The sequence below is a fragment of the Labrus mixtus genome, chromosome 2 (assembly GCF_963584025.1).
Source record: "Labrus mixtus chromosome 2, fLabMix1.1, whole genome shotgun sequence".
Classification (NCBI taxonomy): Eukaryota; Metazoa; Chordata; class Actinopteri; order Labriformes; family Labridae; genus Labrus; species Labrus mixtus.
Window position 1 is genome coordinate 30,892,877 of NC_083613.1, and position 25,000 is coordinate 30,917,876.

At 44.2% G+C, this 25,000-nt stretch overlaps 1 protein-coding gene across 11 annotated transcripts in view; it reads right to left on the reverse strand.

Moving 5' to 3' along the window:
• The window catches only part of adgrl3.1 (adhesion G protein-coupled receptor L3.1), a 117,609-nt gene that overhangs the window by 10,356 nt on the left and 82,253 nt on the right, over positions 1–25,000 (reverse strand). For 6 of the 11 annotated variants that reach the window (XM_061061306.1, XM_061061350.1, XM_061061331.1 and 3 more), the window contains 7 exons: positions 23,970–24,179; positions 14,946–15,166; positions 11,201–11,267; positions 8,838–8,929; positions 5,105–5,273; positions 1,222–1,401; positions 670–763 (listed from right to left, as the gene is read on the reverse strand). In XM_061061306.1, the coding sequence (XP_060917289.1) occupies positions 670–763; positions 1,222–1,401; positions 5,105–5,273; positions 8,838–8,929; positions 11,201–11,267; positions 14,946–15,166; positions 23,970–24,179 (1,033 nt within the window). The remainder of the gene's footprint in view (positions 1–669; positions 764–1,221; positions 1,402–5,104; positions 5,274–8,837; positions 8,930–11,200; positions 11,268–14,945; positions 15,167–23,969; positions 24,180–25,000) is intronic. The other 5 variants (XM_061061374.1, XM_061061366.1, XM_061061357.1 and 2 more) reach the window with 1 other exon arrangement.

Here is a 25,000-nt window from a genome sequence, read left to right on the forward strand (position 1 = left end):
GAGACTACAGTAAAATACCGTAAAAGGTGCCTGTGACTCATTTAAAAGACTTTAAATGACTCCACCTTGATAAGAACAAAACAATCCAAGCCAAACAAAGATTTTCATGTTAAAAAAACGTAAAAAACCTTTTTGACTTCAGTAGAAGAAGTCACCTCCTCTGAAGAGAAACACCTCTACTACACTTTGGGCTAATGAAACGTTGATCTGAAGCGGCTCCGCGCAAGTTAAAGAGCAATATTAAAGGGCCCATTGGCTTCAGCTTGAGACCGTGCACGCACACTTTAACTTCAGGGCTTGAAAAGACGACGATCCTTTTGAAAAAGAAGTCCCATTTAGCACTGTGGATTTTTTAAAGGAGGCAAAAAAAAAAAAAAAAAAAAAACCCCGGTTGATGTTCCAGTTTAGACAAGAGTGTGCTCCTAACTCTCCCTCGTATAATGCCGTCTTTTGAAGAAGCAGAAAAGAAAAAAAATAAGTTGTAAGTGATATTAACATTTCATTCGGCTTCTCTTCCTCCCTTCAAAAAAACACAGCGCCATTATCCAAAGTTTAGACTCCTACCACTTTGCTAAATGACAGCGTGGTGCTGTCTGAGCCCCCTGCTATTTGTGAAGTTGATATGGTGACAGTGATGAGGATGCAAACGGTAAGGTATCCCGCGGTTACCTCTGTTGAGCGTGGCGGAGCTGTTGATGTCTCCAGTGATGAAGGAAGACTCCTGTTTCCTCACAGTGTCGTTCCACATCCGCCTGATTCGACTCTACACACAGGAGGAAAGAAAGCAGAAGAGAGAGGGGGGGGGGGGGAAGTAGGAAGGTGGATAAGGAAGGGGTAAAGAAAAGGAAAATATGAAGAGGGGTGGGTATAAAAATCAAAAAGAAGGCGAAGGGAGGAGTCAGGGGAGGAGAAGACACGACGACAACAGAGGGGGAAGAAAAAAAGGTGAGAAAACGTAATAAACGGGGCAATGATGTGCAAAAGGAGGGAAATTAGTGCAGGAGAGGTTTTAAAAATGAAAAGTAAAGCAACAACCAGCAGGAGAGGAACAGGTGGAGGGGAAATAATCACCCGTCAATGCTTTTGTACACTCCATGAGCCCGTGAGTCAGCATCATAATGTGATGAAGGGTTTGGGTTATCTCACTTTCAGCACACACATTGACTTCATCATGTGTCAGCAGATAACCCAGAGACCCTTCATGGCGTGCTCCGGCCTCACCTGAGAGTCTGCTGTGCTGTAGCGTCCGGGTGTGCAGGCAGGTAAGCTCACCTGTGAGCCTGTGGAGTAGCGGCCCGGGATCCGCGACGTGGTCGTCTTGCTGGACGAGGAGATGGACGTCTCGACGCTCTTGCCGCTGCAGCAGTGGGTGCGCAGACATTTGCCGTACTCTTTGCGCACCTGCACACACGGGGGGAGTCGGGAAGAGGAGGCGGAGTTACACACAGGCATCCTGATTCGCTGATAATTTAATTGACTTTTACTCACATTACAAATTCTGCTCAGTGCTGTTTTTATTTATTGTCAGAGATTCATGAAAGGTGTTTTTTTTAAAGGGCAGTGGATCACTTCTTTGACTGGCCTGTACTTGTTAATACACATAAAGAGGACATATAGTAAAGGCAGAGGAATGACGCTCCACTTTTCATTTGCAGAAAACATCGGCGTATTTCTAAGATGACACACCCAGAGAGAAACAGACGGGGAGGGGATCAGTTGATTCAGTGTTCCTGCTAAGTTCTCCTCTGGCCTCAACTCCTTGTCCAAACACCATCTCCATAAATATGTAGACATGAAAGGATTAACGCCATCAGAATTCCCCCATTGAAATACACCCCCAAATGTTATTTCTACCGTTGCATCCATCTGAAATGGACATAATCCTACAGGGGGAGGGGGAGGGGGAGGGGGCATATGATGCACTTGTACACACAGAACATCTGCATGTAGATCCCAATCAAGTTAGAACAAATAGCGCTGTAATTGCTTTTTAACAAGCTTGTTGGACTGGCAGGCGTGTTCTGCTACATCCTCTGTTTGAACAGCTGTGTGCAGAGTCGCTCCAATGCATCTTGGGAGAAACCGAGTTGGGCCGCAGCCAAAGAAAACCTCAGCACTGTTCTGAGGACATCTCTCAGGATACCTGATCCCATGGCCTCACACATACCTTAAGTATAACAGCACACACACACACACACACACACACACACACACACACACACACACACACACACACACACACACACACACACACATAAGCACTCCACTTGTTTACGGGGTCACACACTTAAAACTAAAAACTCTCTGTGGGACTGCTGCCAGACAAGAGTATTAAGCATTTGATGAATTTTCTTCCCATATCCAAAACCCCCTCTGCTGCACTCCCAGGCACTGACAGTGTGTGGGAGACTCTGTAAAGAAAAATATATCCAAGGATGTGTAGGCTTCTCCTAGAAACCACTTATGATTCTAAAGTACAAAGTGATACATATGCGCTCCCAAATGCCTCTAATCCTAAACGCAAAACAAACACAAAAAACAAACGTGTATTTATAGAAGGTCATCTGTACAGAACGACAGGGCACTTTCAGGGAGGGGGGGGGGGGGCTGGGTTTTAGTGTAAGATTGATGCCATTAGAGGACAGTCACCGCTTAAGAGATATAAATACAGGATTGCTATGAATAGAAGACGATCCCCTCATTCAAAACTCATTTTACTAAAAATACTTTGTGGAGACCAAATCGTATTTAACCGAGAAAATAATTCTAATTGAAAATAATGATGATGCAAACACATGAAATAAAAAACATGTTTTGTTTCTGTGTGTTTAATCCTTGTTGTTTTTTAAATGAAAATGTTTTCAATATCTTCAGATTGAATCATCCCATCTAAATGTAATTAATTCATCTTTCAATCATTTCCAGCGGACGCCACCGTGACTGATCTCTCACCTTTCTTCTGTACACTCACAGATATATGAAAAGAAATACAGGTGTGTTTAGTCAGCAACAGGGAGGGGAATCTTTGGGTGTCTCATGATTCGATTGGATTTTGATTCTTGGGGGGGGTCACGATTTTCCGATTCATAATGATTCTGGATTCATGATTCAAAGTCTATTTATGAATTAGTACATACTTCAGGATCTACTCCAGTCATCTGTGAGACTGGCTGAACTTCTTGCTGCTCTATTTGCCATTCAACTGAGTTAAAGAGCTAGCATTAGCACTTAGCAGGGAGTGACTGATAAGCCCCCCCAAAAAGAACATAAGATAAGAATCCTGATTTTTACATAAATCCATGTTTCCCGTCCTCTGGTCAGCATTGCTCTTAGGATCCAGGGTGCAGGTGCGGCGTACCTTCATGCTGTTTTTCAGACACATAATGCTCGCACTCTACCGTCAATCTTTTGGAAGCGGCTGTTTGAGGATTTCTCTGACAAACACTGCATGCCTTGATGCTCCATTCTGATTCTTTTTTGCACAGATCCCCAGTTTTCTTTGTTTGGCTGTTCACATTCCTTTTTAAATGTGGCCTGTATCAGACTCATGTGAGAATCCATATTCATGAAAGAGGCCCAAGTCAGATTGCATGTGACTTGAGCTGTTCACGCTGTCATAAAGAAAATCAGATCTGAGTCACACGAGAACACAACAATCTGATTCAGGTCACTTTTACCGGCAGTGTGAACACAGCTTTAGACATTTTCCAGTTAACATCATTTTTGGACTCTGTAACACCTTATTTCTTGGCTGCCTGACAGCTGCATCAAGACTCTGCTGCACTGATAATCACTATCTAAAAGTTGGCATGATATCTCCTCAGTCATCGGTTACCATGAACTACTTCTGAGCCACTTAGTCCCAGATGATCAGCGTGTCTCACTGTAGCTGTGAGTGACAGCTGGCTTCAGTCAGGAGCGGCTCACTTGCTTGAAGCTCGGCCTGAATATTCATATTGGCATTTAAAAGTTGAGACCCCAAATATGAGAAGATACCACTGTTTTCTGAAGTTATTTTTCCTGTGCCTTTTGGCCTTCATTGGATAGGACAGCTGGAGAGAGACAGGACATGTTGGGATGAGCGAGTAAGGGATATGCAGCAAAGGGTCGAGGTCGGAATCTAACCCGCAGTCGCTGCAACAGGACAGGTGTGTTTGGTCAGCAACAGGGCGGGGAATCTTTGGGTGTCTCATGATTGGATTGGATTTTGATTCTTGGGGGGTCATGATTTGCGATTTATAACGATTCTGGATTCATGATTCAAAGTCTAACCCGCAGTCGCTGCAACAGGACTAAAGACTTTGTAGAGTACCCGGGGCGCGCCACATAACCACTAGGACAGTGGTTCTCAACTGGTGGGTCGCAGAGCCATTTTTATTTGGGTCGCAAACATGTGCCTTGGAAAATATGTGTTGCAAAATATCTAAGATGAGCTTTTTTTTGTCACATTTTGTTTGGACTGAGGTCGGCCGAAACTGCGCTACTTTTCATAAAATAAATCTGAGTGGTTAAAACATTTCAGAAATTTGGGGCACGATCTTCATTTAAGGAGGTGGTGGTGGGTGCTGAGGCTAGAACAGGTGAGAACCACCGCACTAGGCTACGATACCACTATTCTCAAAAGACAAAAATCAACACCATGTATTTTGTGTCCAACATTTAAAACAATTAGAGCTCAATATAATCAAAGTTTTCAGTGAGGTATTTCAGAGCTTGAGGACCACACCTAATGATGAAAACCTTTCCTTTGCTGTTCTCGAAACAGAAACACTGTTAAGACTGGCAGCTCGGTTTGTTACCTGCTGCCACGAGGCGAAAACACGCAGTGAACGAGAGAGACAGCAAGGTAGTGAGAGGGAAAGAGTGAGAGAAATGAGCAGCCGGCAGGGGTTACTGACTGACCGATCAAACCTGTGACAGCTCTGCAGAGATTTCTGGTGTCCCCGCTGATCAGTGCTAGCATGTGTGTTAGTGTGTGTGTGTGTGTGTGTGTGTGTGTGTGTGTGTGTGTGTGTCCCTGTCCCTGTGTGTTTGTAATCATTGTCCGCCTGTCACACTGTCTTGTCCCTTTCTGCTCAGCTTTGTCTCCGTTTGTCTCCCTCACCTTCTTCTGCAGTATGCAGTGGAAGATGAAGATGAACATGCCCTGCAGAGAGTTGAAGATGGTGAAGAGGTAGGCCATGATGACGGTGCTCTCGTTGATGTACATCAGCCCGAACGCCCAGGTCAGACCGAGCAGACACAGCAGGGCTATGGCACCGATCACCCAAGACCTGCAGAGGGAGAAATCAATAAATGCACATGCTGCAAACAACTTAACATTCTCATCTGATATGTCACATTAAATGCAGAGTGTATTTCTAAAGGTCTCATTGCACGGAGGGGGATAACATCTGCCTTAATCAGGTCATAAGTTAGCTGACGTCAGCCTTCTAATTTCGAGAAAGTCGAGCGGACAAGACTTTTCCAAAGTTCCATCCAAACTCCATCTCACACCGCCGGTTCACAAGCGTAGAGGCGGAGGAGGCTTGGAAGACGTTTCCACAGGAAGAAGTGGACACTGAGGCGCGACTGTGGTACTGAGAACTTAATGAAACTAAAGTTAAGTCAAAGTTTTGAAGGCTGTGAACCTCCGTTTCTAAATAAATCCTATGCAGGAAGGAGTGAGTCATAAAGGCCAAATGTCCGAGGGATTTGATGGTGTCCAAGGCATGTGTATGCATTGTAATGTGTCCCCTGTGTGAGTGTGTGTGTGTGTGTGTGTGTGTGCGGCCATGCGAGTGGCTTCGCCGGGCAGTAAGTAGACGGACATTACAGCTATTAGAAATGACATTTCCCACTAAAGGTCACAGTTTCAGGTCTTCCACAGCCTGCGAAGATGCCTGTTAATTTGATTGGCTGACCGGGCGGTGATCACCTCTCGTACTGAGGATGGAGAACCAAAAAAGAAAGAAAAAGAAAAAGGAAGGGTAAGGTGAGAAAGACGGGGGATGTAGAGATGAAGAGCACAGAGGGGGGGATATTAGGAGAGTCAGGAGGAAGGAAGAGAGGGGAGAAAAGAGAGGAGGGGGGTAAGTGAGTGAGACTCAGGTGATTGATTCGATGTTGCCCTCTGTGGCACCGTTCAGGCGAGACAGAACCTCCAATAAAGCTCGTCTGACGACCCTCTTCAATAAAAGGGTACGCTCACCCCTCTCCTCTCCTCTCCATCCCTTCATCTCACCTCTTCCCTGCAGTGCTCCCCTGAGTCATGGCTTTTTCTCTCAGCTCTGTTTGCCCTCGTTCACATCACACCATTAGAATATTTCAAGAGCACATAAAGTCTATAGGTCACAGGAGCTCACAAATCACACGTCAACAAGTCATTCAACTCCAACAAGGCGGGTTAATGGTTAATTCAGGGATATGCACGGAGTCTAGGGCGGCTTCTACAGACCCAATCAAAACGACAAGCAAGCCAATCAAAATGTCTCCGGGGGAAGACGAAAAAAAAGCCTCCTGATTGGAGAGTGGCCTTACCAGAGCCCAATCCACAACAAAGACAACTTATGATGGCTGGGAGTTAAAGAGACAAAGAAAACAAAAGGAGGGGGAAAAAATTAAGAAGGAAAAGGGCATGATGATGATTAACAAGTAAATGAACCACTATAAGACACGCCTAATGAAGTGAGAGAGATTAAAATCTATTCAGCCTTCAGTGTGCTCAGGAAAGACATTCAAAAAAAAAGCATCAAATTGGAAGTCATTCTTTAATTGTCAGATTTCTTTGGGGGGGGTTTTTTTCACCACATTTTCCTTAACTGCACTAAAGATCATCTGGTTTGTCTTTGTTTCTTCAAATCTTCCCTCATGAAGTCCAAGTCTCACTCAATGCTGTCGTTAAAGAAACATCGGCAGGAATATAAATCAAATGAGTAAGCCCCTTCGTGCTTTACATTAGAAGTTCCCGGCGGCTCTGAGCTCTGAGACTCGGCATGTTGTTCAAATTAAACCGAGCCTTTTTTGAACCCGAGCTGCACTGGAAGGACAAATAACACGACCCTGATTGGTTAGCTTAGCACACAGAGTCTCAGCGCTGAGTGGGAATGACGTCATAGTTCAGTGACACTCACTAATAGTGATATTAATAATAGTCATAATGGTAAGACAACAGGATGGATTCAATGAGGGAGTTGAAATGTGCTGCGTGTGACATGCTAACATACAGCATAACGCTGATGGACATGGTCACACGTTAAAGAGATTGATGCCACTGTCCGGTCTGTGAGGTAAATGTGAAGCTGAAGTCAGCAGCTTAGGGAAGTGTGAAGGCAGGAAGCAGAAAGGTAAAGAAAAATCTAACAGCTCACATCTTGTTTTCTCTTTGTGAGGACAAAAAACGAGTTTCCTGTTTTGCAGAGGGTTGTGTGCCGGACATAGTCTCAGTGGAAATGTCCATATGGGAAATTATATCTCAAACTAACATACACTATGAAAAGTTATCCTGTACCGATCCCCCCCCCCCCCCCCCTTCCTATTTCCCCGCCCGCCTGCACTCACACTGCTCCAGGACGAACCCGGGCCTGAGCACCGTTACCTCTTTTACATAACGTCGTATTAGAAACACATGCATGGCTTTAGGTGATCATGAAGCGTGCTTAGTTTACAACACAGGCGGACTCCCAAACAAAAAAAGTACACTTTGAGTCAGATACAGACAGAGCACTCCAGGCTTTCTCCATAATGAAGTCCGTCCACGTTGAGTACCCGTGCTTGTGCTCGTACCATGCCAAAGCACACCAGAGGTGGAGCTGAGGCGGGACTTTAGCCTCCTGCTAAACAGCTAGCACAGTCTGCCTGTCAGTCAGATCAGCCATGCCGCTAATTATGCAAAACTCTATAATCAATATAATCAAAACAGACGAGTTATAAATGCCCGCTGCACAGTGAGTAGCAATAAAGAAAAAAGCTTTTCAGGCCAAAGCTGTTTTCTGAATCAGGCTGTAAACATGTTTATTTCTGCTGTAAAAATCATTTTAACATGTGTGTTGTTGGGTCTTCTGGGGATTTTTTGCAGCCTGTCTCAAGTGGATTCTTGAGGAAATGCACTTCAGTATTTGGGAGAAGACCTGAGGTTGCTGCGTGATGCGGAACTAGTTCCCGACTTCTTAAGCCCTGCCACATACTGTGTTTTTCCCCTCTCTGGTTATTCCCCTTTGGAATCAAACAAACATGATATCCAGTAGAGCTCTTAATGAAGCGCTGGAGGGAGAAATAGTTTTGAACCTTCAGTTAAAGACAAGCTCCTTGGCTTTCCCCTTTGAGTAAAGTCCATAGAAAGCAGTGGGCGGAGCCACTGTGACACACTGAATGTGGTGGTGGCCATGTTGGCTTTTTGAAACCATTAATGAACACTTACAAATCGGAATCGAGAAATTAGCCCATTTCTATGATGTTTCTGCGGTAATAAATCAAGTATGAAGTATATTCTCCATGTCTGGTTTATCCTGCAAACAGTGGAGGCAGCATTAGAAATAACTCAGATGTAACCCACTTGAGCATGGGCTCTACTTTTTCAGAACCAAGGCTTCATCCACTTCTTCTATACACTCTATGTTCCTGTCTTAATGCAAAGCTGAACTGACAGCCTGCTGGCTTCAGCTGCCATATTGACCGGGCTGACATGAGAGTGCTATCAATCTTCTGATTTAACTCTCTGCAAGAAGGTAATAAATGCATTTCCCAACGGGCTGAATCATTCCCTTAACTTAATCCGAGCATGAAAAAGTCACACCCACATCCCCCAAAACCAGGCGCGCTGGTATGACAGCAGCGACCGCACGCATGCATGCACTTACTTGATGTTGTCCAGACATCCAGAGTCTGGTTTGAGGATGGCCGTGTGATGGAACATCTTATAAAGAGCGATGCCGAGGAAGATGACATTCAGCTGGAAAAAAGAAACAACACAGGGGGAAAAAGAAACACAAGAAAACAAGTTGAAGGAAATAGACTCTACGCACAAGTTGATATCCTGCAACAATATGCCTAATTAAAGACACAATGTCACCACAACAACTCAGTCATAAACCATGCATATCATTTGATTTTTTTTCCCTTCCAGCGGTAATTGGCTTGAGGGACACACTTCCAGCCCACAATCAACATCTCTTTATGTGCTCAAAAAAAAAAAAAAAAGAAAAAACAGACACTTGAGCATGAGGGAAAATACAGCAGTCATTATATCCAGTGAGGATCATTGCTACAAAAGAAATCCAATTCTCACTGATGCTGTCTTTTCTATTGGCCTGCTAATGCACAGACTGGGCGGTGTAATAATGACTGTCTGGGCTGGCTGTGCGGGGTCTCTGAGCCGGTATATGTTACCAATGGGCTGAGAGTCATAACAGAGCAGTCCCACCTGCACCACTGCCACTTACAGCCTCGGTTAGATCACTGATAGCCTGCCTGACATTTCCTAAATGAGTACAGAGCTTGAGTGTGTGTGCGCCGACATTCACCTAATTGGGAACATCTCTTTTTTTTTCTTAATTTTTCTCCCCAAACACTACCTTTTTATATATTTTTTTCCTTGTTCTGTCTGAGTGCCTGTCTATTCGTCTAGCTCTATTTCTGTCTCTGTTTACTCGTTCAAGGTGTGCTGACTGTGACTGCTCTTCAGAACAGTGTGCAGACTGGTGGAGCATTAGTTCAGTCATTGACACTGCCTGAGTTCACTGACGGTGTTTTCCCTTTTTTTTACTGTGTAATTAGTCTAAGTTAAGAAGGCTGGGGGGTGTGTGTGTGTGTGGGGGGGGGGGTACTCTGTCTGGATCATCAAAAAGGTGCCTCAGAGCTACACATCTTAGTCGAGTTTCTTATCATTATCTGCCGTTTGTCCTCTGTGACCTTCCAAGGATTTCTAGCTCTTTTTGGAATATGTTGCCACCTTTGGAGTTAATCCACGAGCGGGAATTATGACTTTGACGTCCTCAGATCCTCCTTGACTGCTGAGGAGATCAGGGGCAAACCTTGAAGGAGATTAACAAACACCTTAAAGGCAAACCTGAGGTATCAGCACGAGTTGTCTCCATACCAAAAAATGTTTAACTTTCACTCAACGCTGGGAGAAAAAAAAATCAAACGATATTGACGCCCGTTTCAAAACCTGAGAGTCAAAAACACGGTACAGAAAACATTTCAGTCGAAGAGGCAGCTTTGTGCTTTTAGACACTTCAGTGTTAGTTTAGTGAATATTACATGAGCACAAAAGCACCTTTAAAGAATGCATGGACTCATTACACTACCTCCACACAGACACGGCTGTACCTTACCATATAAATGCTGCTTGTCTTATTTAATCTGTTATTTACATGGTATAAACACGTCTTATTAACATAATGTGTCTTTCATTTGATTTAATACTTTTGTACAGGTCTAATTTGAAATTGTAAAGGGTTTGATTATATGTCGGTTTTTATTTAGACTTTTGTCTGGATTAACATACACATGGAGGTGGGGGGGGGGGTGGGGTGGGTGTTGTTAGATGTAACACATGTTTCATGTCATGTGTCTTGAAAGCTGCTACTACTGGATGCTTCAATTTCCCCTGGGATCAAAACAGTATCCATCGGGGCGCTAAGGTAAGGACGAGCGCCCCATGTATGGAGGCTGTAGTCCTCCAAGCGGGCGGCCCAATTCCCACCTGTGGCTCCTTTCCCGCATGCCATTTCCTACTCTCTCTCTCTCCCTGATTTCCAACACTATCCACTGTCCTATCGCTCCATTGAAGGCCCAAAAAGCCCCAAAAATAAATCTTAAAAAAAACCAGTATCCATTCATCTATCTGAATCTGTAGTTTATTGATGTTTATGACCAACAAATAATTTTGGGTCTTTTTTTATGCCTTTATTTAGACAGGACAGTGGATAGAGTCAGAATCATGGGAGAGAGAGAGGAACACAGCCTCTGTACATGGGGCACGCACACTAACCACTAGGCTACGTGCCCCCCCTTTATTACCAAAGAGATGATCTGAATATCACAAAGAGGTAGCGTCATTTCCGAGTAACTCAGACTCTCTTTCTATCACGGCAGTCTTTTGTAAAAAATATGATTGGAGATCTGTAGAGCTAAAAGCTACTAGAGTCTGTTTAATATGTGTGTGCGTGTGTGTGTGTGTGTGTGTGTGTGTGTGAGGATGCATGTTTGTGTATCTCACCATAATGATGAGCGTTGCCGGGCCTATAAAGCTCCAGATGAAGTAGGTGTCCAAACGCAGCCAGCACCTAGAGAGACAAGGATGGAGGAGAGAGAGAGAGAGAGAGAGAGAGAGAGTGAGTGAGTGAGAGGGGGAGATTCCAAAAGAGAGAGAGAGACAGAGACATCATGCATGCATGACAAACGGGGGGGGGGGGGGACAGGAGAGGAAACGATGCATAGGGATTAATACGTGCTCCAGTCTCAGATGGATGTAGGGTAGCAAGGATTTACCATGAGAGGACAGGACATGCATCATAGTACACACACACACACACACATACACACACAAAAGGGGTGAGGAGGGGGGGGGGAGAGAGCAGTACATTACATGATATACAGTATATCAAATGCATAGAGGGATAAAGGGAGGACAAAAGGGGGGGTTTGAGAAAGTGAAAGAGATGAAGAACAGTGAGGAAGGTGTTGCAGGATGAAGGAAATAGACTCTACGCACTCTACCTCAAACATACATCAAAACAAGAGCGGCAGACAGCCAGGGATGAGCACCCGTGATAAATAAACCTTTCCTCCCCCCCCCCCCTTAGGGCTCAGATATATGACATGGCCGCATCCTACGCTGGCAAAAATATGACATGACTGTGTTCATTTGAATACTGAGTTATGGATGCAGCCCTCATACCGGGCTATTTATGGAGTCTGGGAACGGCTGTGCGGAGGTTAAAGGGGAGCGGAGGGACACACACACACACTCAAACACACACACACACACACACACACACACACATCATTTTCTACACACACAAACATGCACCTTCACACTCAGAGTTAGACGACATGCATGAACACACGTATTCCCCCTGCGCACACACACAAACACCCACACACATTCATTTCTGACCGCAACCTTAGCATTGGTAGTAAAAGATATACGGCTGTATGCTAAATTATATCACCCGAAACGTCTTCACTCATCAATTACAGCAAGCTGGGTGGAAAGGAATAAAGACGTCCCCGAGTGCCCTCCACTGAGGTCAGACCCAACGGGTTGCAGGGGGAGTCAGAGAAAAAGCTCTGGAGCAAAATGGCCGACTGATTCATGACCAGCTGCTTTTGAATTATTAATCTTTCAATTTCCACCACATTAGAGAGCCCTCCATTACGGGTCCCGGCCCGTGTCACCGTATCCTCGATTAGGGCTCCTTTGCTAAGTCATTGCAACCTTCATTATAGGAGGGCGAATGAGACTCGGAGCCAGTGGCGAGCGAGCGAGTGTGGGAGAATCGGTGACAAGGTGACACAGCAGGGATGGCGGATGATATTTCCAGCGGTTTTTGTCTCAATGTGTTATGTCAAAATGTGATAAGTGGCCCCATTTTCAAGGCTGGACTGATAAATGAGTCATGAAACTTAAGTTTCAGCTTCTTTTTTTTTTTTTGAAGAGAGGAACTTTGCGGTGAAATACTTCTTTTCAAAACCCCACACACACACACAAAAAAAAAGAAGCGGAAACACGTGATCGTTTGTGAGGAATACAGATTTTTTTTTTGAAGATCAGAGAATCACACTTTTAGTGAAATCAGTTTGTTTTAGCATCGTTTGTGTGACGAGCTCTTCGTTACTATTTGGGAGGTTTTCAATTAGCCGACTGAATGATTGAACGTCGTCATCGTCGGTAGTTCGTTCTGGAATTAGCGGTCAGTTAAATTTTTAATTGGAGCTTCATCAGAGTTAGGACCCTTTAGAAATGAACACATCATTTGCCTTTCAGTCACAGCGCCACCTGTTGACAACTAGAAGGTACTACTTCTTAATTACCACTAGCCATGCCTACACGGTCGCTCATATTCCCCTTATTTTTTATTTTTTTAATCATCCTAAGACCTTTGCCATCCTATCTTTTCAATCTCAAACATCTGTGTCAAATGCCGTGACCATGGCGACGGATGTCTCGCCATCAAACAGGAAGTGGCCGCAACTCTCGTATGCTTTGTATGATCTGCTTCAAATTTCACGTGTATGATCACATTCCAATTACTGTATTCAAGTGAAGCCACAGCGCCAACCTTCTGCAATACTATATCGCACTTGAACCACCTGCTAGAGGGACTATAGTTTCCATATGGGACGTGAACTACCGCTAGGCCATCTATCCATCAATCCATTCTCTATACCGCTTTCTATACCGCTGTTTCCCGTTCGGGGTCTGATCCCAGCTGTCATTGAGAGAGAGGCGGGGGTTCACCCATGGACCGTTCACCAGTCAATCACAGGACTGACATATAGAGACGGACACTCACATTCACACCTACGGGCAATTTAGAGTCACCAATTAACCTAACGAGCATGTCTCTGGACTGTGGGAGGAAGCCGGAGTACTCAGAGAGAACCCCCCCGCATGCAAAGGGAGAACACGCAGGCGCTAACCACTGCCACCCCCGTGCAGCCTGCTCGGCCACCTAGCGCCCCTTAAATTTGTGTCTAATTCACTTAAAACCGTGAAATGAGTCACCTAGAAACATCCAAACTCCAAAACACATCACTTCGTTTTGCTTTTCTTACTGTGAAACAATTCTTTTGTCTCGAGAAGGCTGGAAGCTAATGTTGCGCAATGGGATTGTTCATCCAGAGCTTGGCATTCACTATCTCATGTTTTAATGATCATCCCACAATGAAATATTGATCTTCGCAGCATAAGGACCGGTGTGAACTGACGGTTAAACGTTGCTAAATTCAACCCTTTTTTTTCTTCTATTTGACAGCGTCTGTGTACAAAAGGCCCCATGAGAAGCTGACAACATGACCTCTTGAGCCTGTGAATCATTTAACAGGCCTATAGTGTCCCCCGTCGTTTTTGCATTCTCTATATGGAGCCGCTCATTTTATGAGAAAGTGAAGATTTTCCACACACTGCGTATTGTTTCGAGTCCTCTGTAGTCATTGTGATTTCATACAATGAACACAAGGCAGAGGACAGGTCACGGACATGCGCAGCGACCGCAGACATTATGTGAACATTATGCACATTATATGCATATGCACTGTATGAATAAAAAAGTTGGCTTCTTTTCAGGGTGCAGAAATGTACTAGAGTGGACAAGTCACCCATGTGGAACTGTTATTAAGTCCACTCCAGTACATTTTTTTAGGTGGATTATTATGCATGTATTTCATATGAATGAGGTACCTGCTGCCTTTTCTTGGTTTCACCCCGTTGTCCCTCCAGTTGCACGCGTCAAGCTCGCATGCATATGTTACGATCTTAATGTATGCCCTCATTCCAACGCACTACTCTGCTCTCCCTCCAGGGAAGCCAGTATGGACCGACTACTCCATCACTCCATTCCTCCATCCCTTCGTTCTCGTACTTAAATCACTCCTCTCCTCGCTCAGCCTGCTGCCCTCTGCACCGCCTTCCCGTCTACCCTGCCAGTTAAATCCTTCCATATTCACACATTGTTGCCGCTGTGCTCACGCAGGCACTCAGTGGTGTGTCCTCCCCCTGCTTGTCCCCCTACTTCTCATTTCTTCGCTGCCTCTCTCTCTCTCCCCTCTCAACCTCTCTGTATTGATGCTTCAGAAGTGCCACAGCTTGTAGAGTCCGCCGCGGCAGACGCAGCCAAAATGACAGCAGGCACTCGAAGCCTCTCTCTCTCTCTCTCCCCTTCCTCCCTCGCCCCATCATCCACAACACTCTCTCTCTCTCTCTCTCTCTCTCTCTCTCTCTGCCACCCCTACGTCCTTACACTCGGTCGGTGCCGTAGCTCCTGTAGTCCACTGCGGCGGAGACGGCCACTATGACAGCCGGCACTCCGTATCCCGCCAGGTAGAAGTACTTAGTCCTGGAGTGTTCGCTCTCAAACACCTCCACCAGCATGATGTAGAGCTGCACGCCTTCCAGGAACATCCAGGTGAACGCTGCCAAGAAGAAGAAATGGAGCAAGGCCGCGAAGACGGCACAGGCAATCTGTTGAGGGGAAGAGAAGATGAAGAGGATTTTTTTATTTTATTTTAAATACAGTAACACACGACAGACACTGAGGAAATATTTAATCTGGTGGACACTTGCGCTGCTGAGTTAGTGAGTGGGAAAAAAGACACCAACACTGCAGGCGATAGGGGAATGAGTCGGACTCAGAAAGTAGTCGTTTGTCATATTCACATGGGGGGAGAAAATATGAGGAATTACAGAATGTGCTGCCATTAGCCGAAAAGACATAAAAAGATAGAAACAGATGGTCCTGACAATTAGGACTGATCATGACGGCAACTTGAGCTGACAGAACTCAACATTATTTATGGATAGCGATATATTAGCACCTTCTTAATAACGACATTTATCTTCAGAGATAACAAGTATTTAACAAGTGGCTGCCGCAGCATCTACCGAAGGAGCAGAGTCCTTTAAAACCTGACAGAGAGAGAGAGAGAGAGAGAGAGAGAGAAGGAAGGGGGCTGGAGGAACTTAGGAGGTTGAACTACTTGGAATCACTTGAAAATACAAAATTATTTTTTTTTTTCCAATACCAAGGATGAGCAATTATAAGTGAAACTGCTGCAAAAATGACTCAGCAGCTTTTTTTTTTTTTTTTATGAAAGAGACAAAGCACACACAAAGTGTGACACATTTTAAAAAGCACAGGAAAAACCGAGAGTCACATCACTTTAGATTCTAAATATACGTTTTTTGAGAGACACGTTTTGAGAGCTGAATCTAAAGAGAGGCGAGTGTATTTATACATGGAGCAATTCAAGGTGCTTTACAGACTTTAAAATCACGACATGAGGAACATGAAGGGCATTCAAAGAGATTTGACATGAGGGGGAAATGAAGACGTTAAAGGAAGAACGTGCGACTGTTTCATCCAGTAGATGTCGCCCTCGAGCACCAGCATGAAACCAAAACAAACTGCTGAGGCCTCCGCTCTCCTCCAGTGACACACCTCCATCGCCCCTTCTCTCACATTGCGCAAAGAAGTTTGGCGCAAGCGGCGGACATTGTATCGTCCTTTGCTCGAGATGATTGCCTGTGGTCTGCATTGTTGTGTTAGCAATGCTAATGTTAGCACACTTAAGTTAGCTCGTAGTTAGGAATAATTATTGTCAAATATCAAGTAAATTGTTTAATCGGGTGCCGATGGCTGAGTGGTTAGAGCGTGTGGCCCATGTACAGAGGCTGTAGTCCTCAAAGCGGGCGGACCAGGTTCAAATCCGACCTGTGTTTCCTTTCCTGCATGCCATTCCCCACTCTCTCTCTCTCTCTCCCCTACATCCGACTCTATCCACTGTCCTGTCTCTCCAATAAAGGCTTTAAAAGGTCAAAAAGAAATCTAAAAGTATTACATCAGTTCCCAGCAGCGGTTATAATTTCTCTGGAACTGAGTGAATGGGTTTTATTTCCCTCGCTTAGTGACCAGTGAGGGAGGCAGAGGATGATAAAATACTTAGAAAAAGAGTCCTCTAAACATGTAAAAACTAAAAAAGACTGAGCAGCAGAAAGGACGAGCAGTAGAGACATAAGAGCGGGTAATCAAAGCTAAAGCTGCATTAACAATTTAGGCAGTAGGACGTGAAGAAGAGAGAGGGGGTGCTTAAGAAAAGAAGGCGACCGAAGAATTAGACGTGGTCCTTCATGGGAATGTTCTAATCTAAAGAGTCACTCTTAAATCACTGAATGGGAGAGCTAACAGACTATTTTTTTTTCTTTTTTTTTTTATAATGGAGGGGTTTGCGGCGAGAGACAATTACCTAATGTCTGAGAGACAATGAGTTTAGGGGGCGAGGGAGTCACTCATTTCCATTTCTAATGATCACACAGTGTGGCTTACACGCGCACACACACACACACACACACACACAGGTAAAGAAAAAAAAAAAAAAACATGGCTGCTTATGCAAAGTCATTTAGTTTTTCCTGCTGGAATTACTGGCTTAACCGGCAGCGAGCTAAGTGACGCTAAGGATGTTAATGGAGGTCACAAATAGTCACCAGTAATTAACAGGAGAATGGCACACACACACACAGACACACACACACACACACATTCAAACAAAGAAACGTGATCCCTCCCACACAAAGACGCACAAAACAGAAAATTAGCCAGCCTCAATGTCAAAATGCATCCAATCACATGGGTGCTTGCAGCGAGAATGAGGACGCCCGGGGCGGACGACGCTGCTCTGAGGCTTGCTGAATACTGTGGAGGAGATGAAGGATGCGGCCCTGAACACTCCCTCTCCAATAAGACACACACTCTGCAACGATTCAAACAGCTCAAAGACAACACAGGCCACCTGAGACGAAGACTTTTTCAAAACGTCCAGATCTGTTATTTTGTATACTACAGCAATACTACGGCAGTGCGTGCACACGTCAAAGCTCCTTACACTATATGCTGATTGTATTTGGACGACCTTGCCAAGAGGAATTATAGGAAGAATGTCTCATCACAGATATTTAACCCACAGGGATTTTTGCGGAAGTGCCTCTGTCCAAGTCCTAATCCATGATTGGCGTATTGAATGCAGACCATATGGATTGAGCAGCGCTGACTGTGACTCAAATGCAGACAATGTCAACCCTGATGTTTGAGCGAAAAAAGAAGAAAAAAACGGCACTGTGCATGATTAGGAAAAAGGAGCTTTGTGCTGTTTAGAAAACCCAATCGTATTTAATAACTGCTTCACAAACTGTAGCTGAAGGACTCTAAAACAAAAAACATGCTGCACGACCTCGGGGGGGGGGAAGAACTGTTTCTTTCAGCGCGATGGAACATTTGCAGCTGTGCTTTGTTAACCTGAGAGTAAACACATGTAGAAAGACGATATTAAAAAGAGCGACGCATGACATCATTGTACAACCCCTGATACACAAAGAGTTGGGACGTTGTGTAAAATTAAAACAAATACCAAATGTGATGAATTGCAAAACACTGAAATCTCAAATTTGATTGAAAATAGCAAAAAGACAAAATGTTAAATTTTTAACCTGAGACTGTTTTTGGAAAATGATATGCACACTTTGAATTTGATTGCAGACAAATGAAAAATGGACTTGAGCTTTTAGAGCGCTCCTCTAGTCTTCTGACTACTCAAAGTGCTTTTACACCGCAGGTCACACCTACACATTCACACACTGATGGTAGAGGCTGCTGAGTAAAGTGACCATCAGAAGTAATTAATCCCATTCTTATGCATTCATACACTGCAGATGAAGCAGTGGGAGCAACTTAAGTGTCTTGCCTAAGGACACATCGGACATGTGGCTGCAGGAGCTGGGGATCGAACCCCCGAGCTTCCAGTTGAGAGACGACCAACTCTACCAACTGAGCCACAGCCGCCCCAAATTGACAATGATTACACACATTATCAATTGATGCCAGTTAAAGGAACTGTATTCCATCCATATGTTCCTGTTTGCATCTTGTTGCTGCTGGGGATTGAACCATCGACCTTCCAGTTCAGAGGCTACAGACTCTACCAATTAAGCCACAGCTCATTAGGTTTCAAAGAAGTTGGGATGGAGGAACAAGAGGCTGGAATGCTTAAAAAAAAAACACACCTAATGGAACATCTCACAGTTAATCCGGTCTAGAAGAAAAGAAAATCTCTAAATGCAGCAGACAAGGCTAAAAAAAACAATATTATTGGGTGGCCGTGATCCGCAGGCCCTCAGACCCTCACACTGCTCTGCATTAATGATTCCAATGCCAAACCACATTCTGGACAAATAACAGCAGCATGGCTCTGTAGTGCCAGAGCTGAACTTGCTCTGCTTGGTCAAATTAGACAAAATGAGACCCTGAACTGTTGAACAGCTGATATCCTCCATCGAGCGGGAACGGTGGAACAATCCACTTTCAAAATTAGACAAATTAAGTCTCCTCAGCTCCCAGAACGTTAAGAAAAGTGTTGTTTAAAGAAAAAAATGATGCAACAGAGCAGTAAACATAACTCTGTCTGAACGTGTTGCAGGCATCAAATTCTAATTTGTCACATCATTTCCCAAAATCCATGACATTTCTCCCCTTCAGCATTTGATTTGTAGTTTTTTGCTACTTTCAATTCAATAAGTGGTTTCAGTGTTTTGCGAATCATCACATTTTGTTTTATTGTCTCACTTTTTTTTCGGGAATAGGGATTGTACATTTGATCTACTCACTGTGAGTAAAACAGCCTACGGTATAACCTTCAGCTTCTGAATTGTAATTTACATGCAACAAAGCTCAACCAATCCCTGGACCCCGTGAACAAGGCACACGCATTACTTTGAGTTGTTTAACAAGGTAATGCTCGAGCTCGGAGCTCGCCAATGTGTTTGTTTTTTGCCCACAATAGAGTCAGGTAAGAGTCTTTTTTTTTTTTTTTCTTCCACAGCTAGCTGCACATTTTGTTATTCCTCCTCTTGCTCTGCAGTTGTGGGCTGCAGAAAGCTGAGCACAGTTCCACATGAGCAGCAAAAAAGTCACGCCTCATTAACCGTGAAGGAAAGTCCCAATCTGGTACGGTTTGTGTAGTGGGAGTAAAAGAAAAAAAACAACTGAAAATGACAAATTAGGGTTTTACTAGTGAATTCTCTTTAGCCCTATGTGCACGAGCCTCCAGAGCTGCAGAGAGAGAGAAGGACCACTTTCAGGATCACATGTTAAGAGTCAATTTGAACAGATCACCTTGCTACTCTAAAGAGGGCAGCGCTGATAAAAGAAGAGGGGCTTTGAGAGGTTTCACTATTATTAATAAATGCCACAACCACACAGAAGTGGAGCATGCTGAATTTATGAACTCTTTTTCATTTGATGTAAAGCCGACCCTGAGGAGTCACGAGCATTGAGTAGTGCTTGATATTCTGATGCAAACATGACATACAGCCAATTCAGACTGACACAGTTACCTATAGTATAATCAACATCACTTTGGTCTGAATGAGGGATTAGATGACTGTTAAACCCCTGCTAGTAAACTAAACTAATTATGAATATTTGCATTAATTCAGGCCAACAATGCCGATCAAATGTTGTGTATAAGCTGTAATGCAGCGGCCCGCCACTAGATGGGGCTGTAGCTCCAGCTGAATGGCTACTGCCATAATGCTCTACTTCCTGGATGTAAACCAGCGCAGTGGACGGATGGCGAGTAGCCTTTATTGGATAGGACAGCTGAAGAGAGACAGGAAATGTTGGGAGGGGAGAGAGGGGGGATGACATGCGGCAAAGGGCCGATGTCGGATTCGAACCCATGACATCTGCAAGGAGAGGTTTAGCCTCCATACATGGGATGCGCGACATAACCACTAGGCCATTGGTGCCCCAGTTTGGCCGTATTTTGGTCTAGAAAATGGAGAGTTGTATATGCAGGGTGTGTCAGGTCAAACTGGCATTTATATGTAACCACTTGACTGGTGCGATTTGTAACCAGTACGAGCATGTGGACATGTGTGTAAGGACCGAAGGCTGGAGGTGCTGTACCAGTTTAACATACGCTGTAATCCTGTGTTGATCCAGGGTAAATAAAATGTGTTCTGAGTGTTTTCCTCACTTTAGACAAGCTGTCTGAATTAACAGGGAAATGAGTCGATAGGAAGATCCCCGGACTGAATGTCGACGTGACGTTGGCCTGTCTCTGTTCCTGTTTACATCACACAACTGTGAGTCCAAAGTTCCAGTTTTTTAATTGCAATTGAGTAACAATACGTTTTTCTAGGGGACAAACCAAAAAAAGCAAGAAAGCAAGCGACACCTGTCTGCCAGCTCTTCCATGATCAATATTTGCAGTCGATACAGCTACATCACTTTGAAAGCCCTATAACACTGTACACACTCCCACTAGCTTACTGATGAGTCATCGCCTCATTTAAGATGTTTTAATATGCTCAGCGTTTTAGTGTCTTCTTTTAGCTCGATGTCGTATTTCTTAAAATTCTGTTCATGTTATTTAAAGTTTTTAAAGTGTGTGTTTCTCCATGTTTGAATTGTGCTTTACAAATAAACGGCCTCACAATCAGGGGCCGCGCAACCAAACAGGACTGGAGGTATTCAGGTTTATCTTTCAGTCGGTCAGTGATGTGTGCACACCGGGGTCTCGTCTGAAAACGACAAAGGTTCAACCCTTAGTCAGCATGCCGCCTCACGTGGGCTTTGTTAGTGAACATTTGATCATTTTACAAACATCCTCCTCACAACCACAGGGATTCCCTGGCAGAAGTGATCGACTGCAGCTACTGTAGCCTGAGGGGGGGGGAAAGACTAACAAAGGCAAGAGAACGCTGAAGAGCAGCATAGATATAACCTCGGCTAAAAACAAAGCTAATGCACGAGCTGGAACACAATATCCAGCCAATAAACCCGCCAGTGTAATAAGTACTGTGTGTATTGTTAATCACTTCTGCTGCAACTGGGAACAGACTAAAGAACGACCAAATGAGGTCTTTGCACTCTACATATTTATTATATTTAGGTTATCTTTCCATTTAAGCAGAATAACAACCTCATTGTTTTACACTGTGTTCTCCTTTCCTGCCGGGGTTGGCGATCCGTCCTAATCTAGCCACAAACTGAAACATGATTAATCAAAGGAATGACGTCATGGAAAACTGAGTTTTTTGCAGAATAACAACACAACTAAATGTCACAATATATGAGATAAAGTTGCACGATCTAGGCTGGTTTGGATCCGGTCACTCTTTTTTTTTTTTTTTTTTACCTGCCACTGTTTTTTAACCTGCAGCATAATGTAATGACGTATAATATCAAATCAAGGCTTACAGTATTCAAGCGATCGTCTGTTTTATGAAGCGAATACGGTTTCAACTTGAACATACTGACATGCTCTTTGTCTCGCTCATAATCAGAAAAAAAAAGATTTTAGTTGATTATTTTGAGTCTGGTAAGAGTCACATGTCCTCAAAGGCTAATGTAGCTTATTGAGCTGTCGTATTAAAATCACTCTAACCTTACTGTTATTTACCAGCCACTGTGACTGGTAAGTTGAGAAAATTCACCCGTCACTACAAAAAAAATCACCCGTATTTGGCAGGTGACTGGTGCTAACCTTTAACCTTGGTTTGAATACACATATATCCAACCCAGAGAAACTTCTGTTTTCCATTTATCCTGGGAGTGCTGCATGCTTCAAATCCGCAGTTTTTTTTTTTTTTTTAATTCACCTAGAGGCAAATGTGGTCAACCACCGACAGCAAGTTAGTAAACATTTCACAACATGCTCTGCCAAGACCGCAGTCTGATCGGTGGTATTGATCAGTGGACGGTTTTGCCAAACCTCTGCCAGGACAGAATGAAAAAAAACGGGAAAACCGCCTCCTAGTTTTGAAACTTCTGTCAGGCAGTCACTTTGTAAATAAAAAACACTGTATCTCTCTTTCCAGAGAGAAAAGTGGAAGTAGTTTTCTATACAGACAGTGAATCTCCCTGAGGCCAATCTCTGATTTGCAATATATGGATATGTAGAAGTAAAACTGATTTGACTTGATTTTGTTAAAGTTAAAGTTCCTGTTCTGCTGTATTTATATTTTTGTGTAAGTTAATTGAGAGAAACAAAAAGCAGAGGCAGAGTCCTTGTAAATGTATGCTCATAAAAGTCAAAGTTGCAGCCAGGACAGATAGACAATGCATCAAATATTGATGTCGCTGCACAGAAGAGGAATACTCTAAAACATGGATGCCTCACACCAAGCGGCAACCTCTGGTGTTAATGCTGAATCCAATGGGGAAGAGCAAAAAAAAAACTGCAGTTCCTCGACAGTCCACTAGAGGCTGCCTCCCAAAGCACCAGAAAAACACCGCTGTAAAAAATCCCATTTTTACAGCAGAATTTGACATGTTTACAACCTGATCGTTCAAATATTTTCTTTATTGGTGCACACTGAAGTCAGGTGGGGATAGCATTTCTAATGTGGTGGGTGCACCACTTCTCACCTCTTCGGAAACCAATGGGTGACGTCACTCATGCTACATCCATATTTTTATACACCCTGACAGAACAGCAGATTTACACAATCACCCGTTTCGTCATCAAATCCCAATCGACCCCTCTGTGTGTTTTTACAGGACATTTAAATAGCACAAGTGCGGTGGACCTTTTTGGGGATATTGTGACTGTCTCCTTGTTTGTTTGCATATGTTATGTCTTCTGTTTTTGTTATGCAGCAGGTATATGGAGCACATTGTTGATCACTGTGGCAGAAATCAACAAGCTCCATGCTCCTCTCCTATCTGACAGAGACTCTCTTCTCCTGCAGGGTTTCTTCCTCTCGGGGCCCTAAACATCCTTTAATCACACAACACAACACAACCATGCGTGAAACTCACATCCACCTGATTCTTAATTGTGCTTTTCATTATTCTGTTTATGTAAATGAATGACTCACTGCGTGCGTACAGCCTGCGTCTGCCTCTCTGATGTTCAAAATGTCATTACTTTGGCACATTATCTTATGTGTGTGGCTTTGTCTTACTTATGACCACACATTTGATTTGTGATGTAACAGTGACCGTGATGTTAGGCCAAAATTCCCATTAGATAATCTTGATGTGCAGGTGAAGGGTTGTGTCTAATTTGAGTAAATTCCCACAGTGCTTTGCTGAGATATCGCATTTTTGACAAGGACAACCCCAAAAACATGGAGGCATAAAAATCACAGTTATGGACAGTTCATTACGTGTCCCTCATGGCACAAAGACCGTGCAAGCACACGTGATATATGTATTGTCCACCACACACACACACACACAGAAAGCCCCCCCCGCCCTTCTTACCGGCTGATCGGCCCTGTTGATCCCGACCAGGAAGAGTGACTCAGCGATGAAGAGGCTGATACAGAGGTTCTTGTGGATGGTGTTGCGGTCACTCTGCAGTCCACGGAAGAAGCAGAAGGTGAAGATGCAGATAAGGAGGCAGACCAGCGACAGCAGGATCCCCACCCATGTGATTACATCGAGGAGCAGGTCGTGCATGCTGTCTGCCTTCTGTGGAAAGTGGAAAGAAAAGATAGGGCTATATTTAGCTTTGTGTATACCCTCTGATTGTGGGAAAAACACGAGTCATACCATTGTAACATGGGACATACACACTATAAGGACAAGACACGTCCCCCCCCGTTCTGCTGACTTATGTGAGTCGGGGGCTGTGTGTCGCGTTCAGGGCCACAGCGTTACGCCGTGTTGCACAGGTGCGCTGGCTCTATCCATCAGTGTCCTGCAACCTGGCAGCCAGAGCAATGTTCAACACAGCACTGCTGTGATGGATCTACTGCTCAAACCCCCCCCCCCACCCCCCCACCCACACACACACACACACACACACACACTGTGTTCACAAAGAGCTGGCAAGCTAGCTCTGACCATGACCCGTTTGGAAGTAACACACAATCTCTGGCCCAGAGGGAGAGGCTGGGTGTCACACAATATCTAGAGTTACAAGAGCTGATTTGTGAGGAGAAACTAAGTCTTAACGAAACAAAAGAGAGGAGACAAAAAGTACTTATCCCACACACACATAGTGGGGGACAATGAGGCTTTTATCCACTGCAGACAGTGGCTCAAGGATATCAACATAAATGAGCCACCTTCACTTTCTGAATAGTCACAAAGGAGGGCCAGCAGCTTTTTATCTCTCATGTAAGATTCTATGGTGAATTAAAAACATCCAAAGACTCCCATCGCTGATATTTGAAAATGCATTTTTTTTTTTTTTTTTTGTCAACCCCCGATGTCATCATCTGGCCTGACGAATCAATTGTGAAAAACTCTCCCTGCCAAGTGTGATTATTCACTGCAAGAGAGTCCGG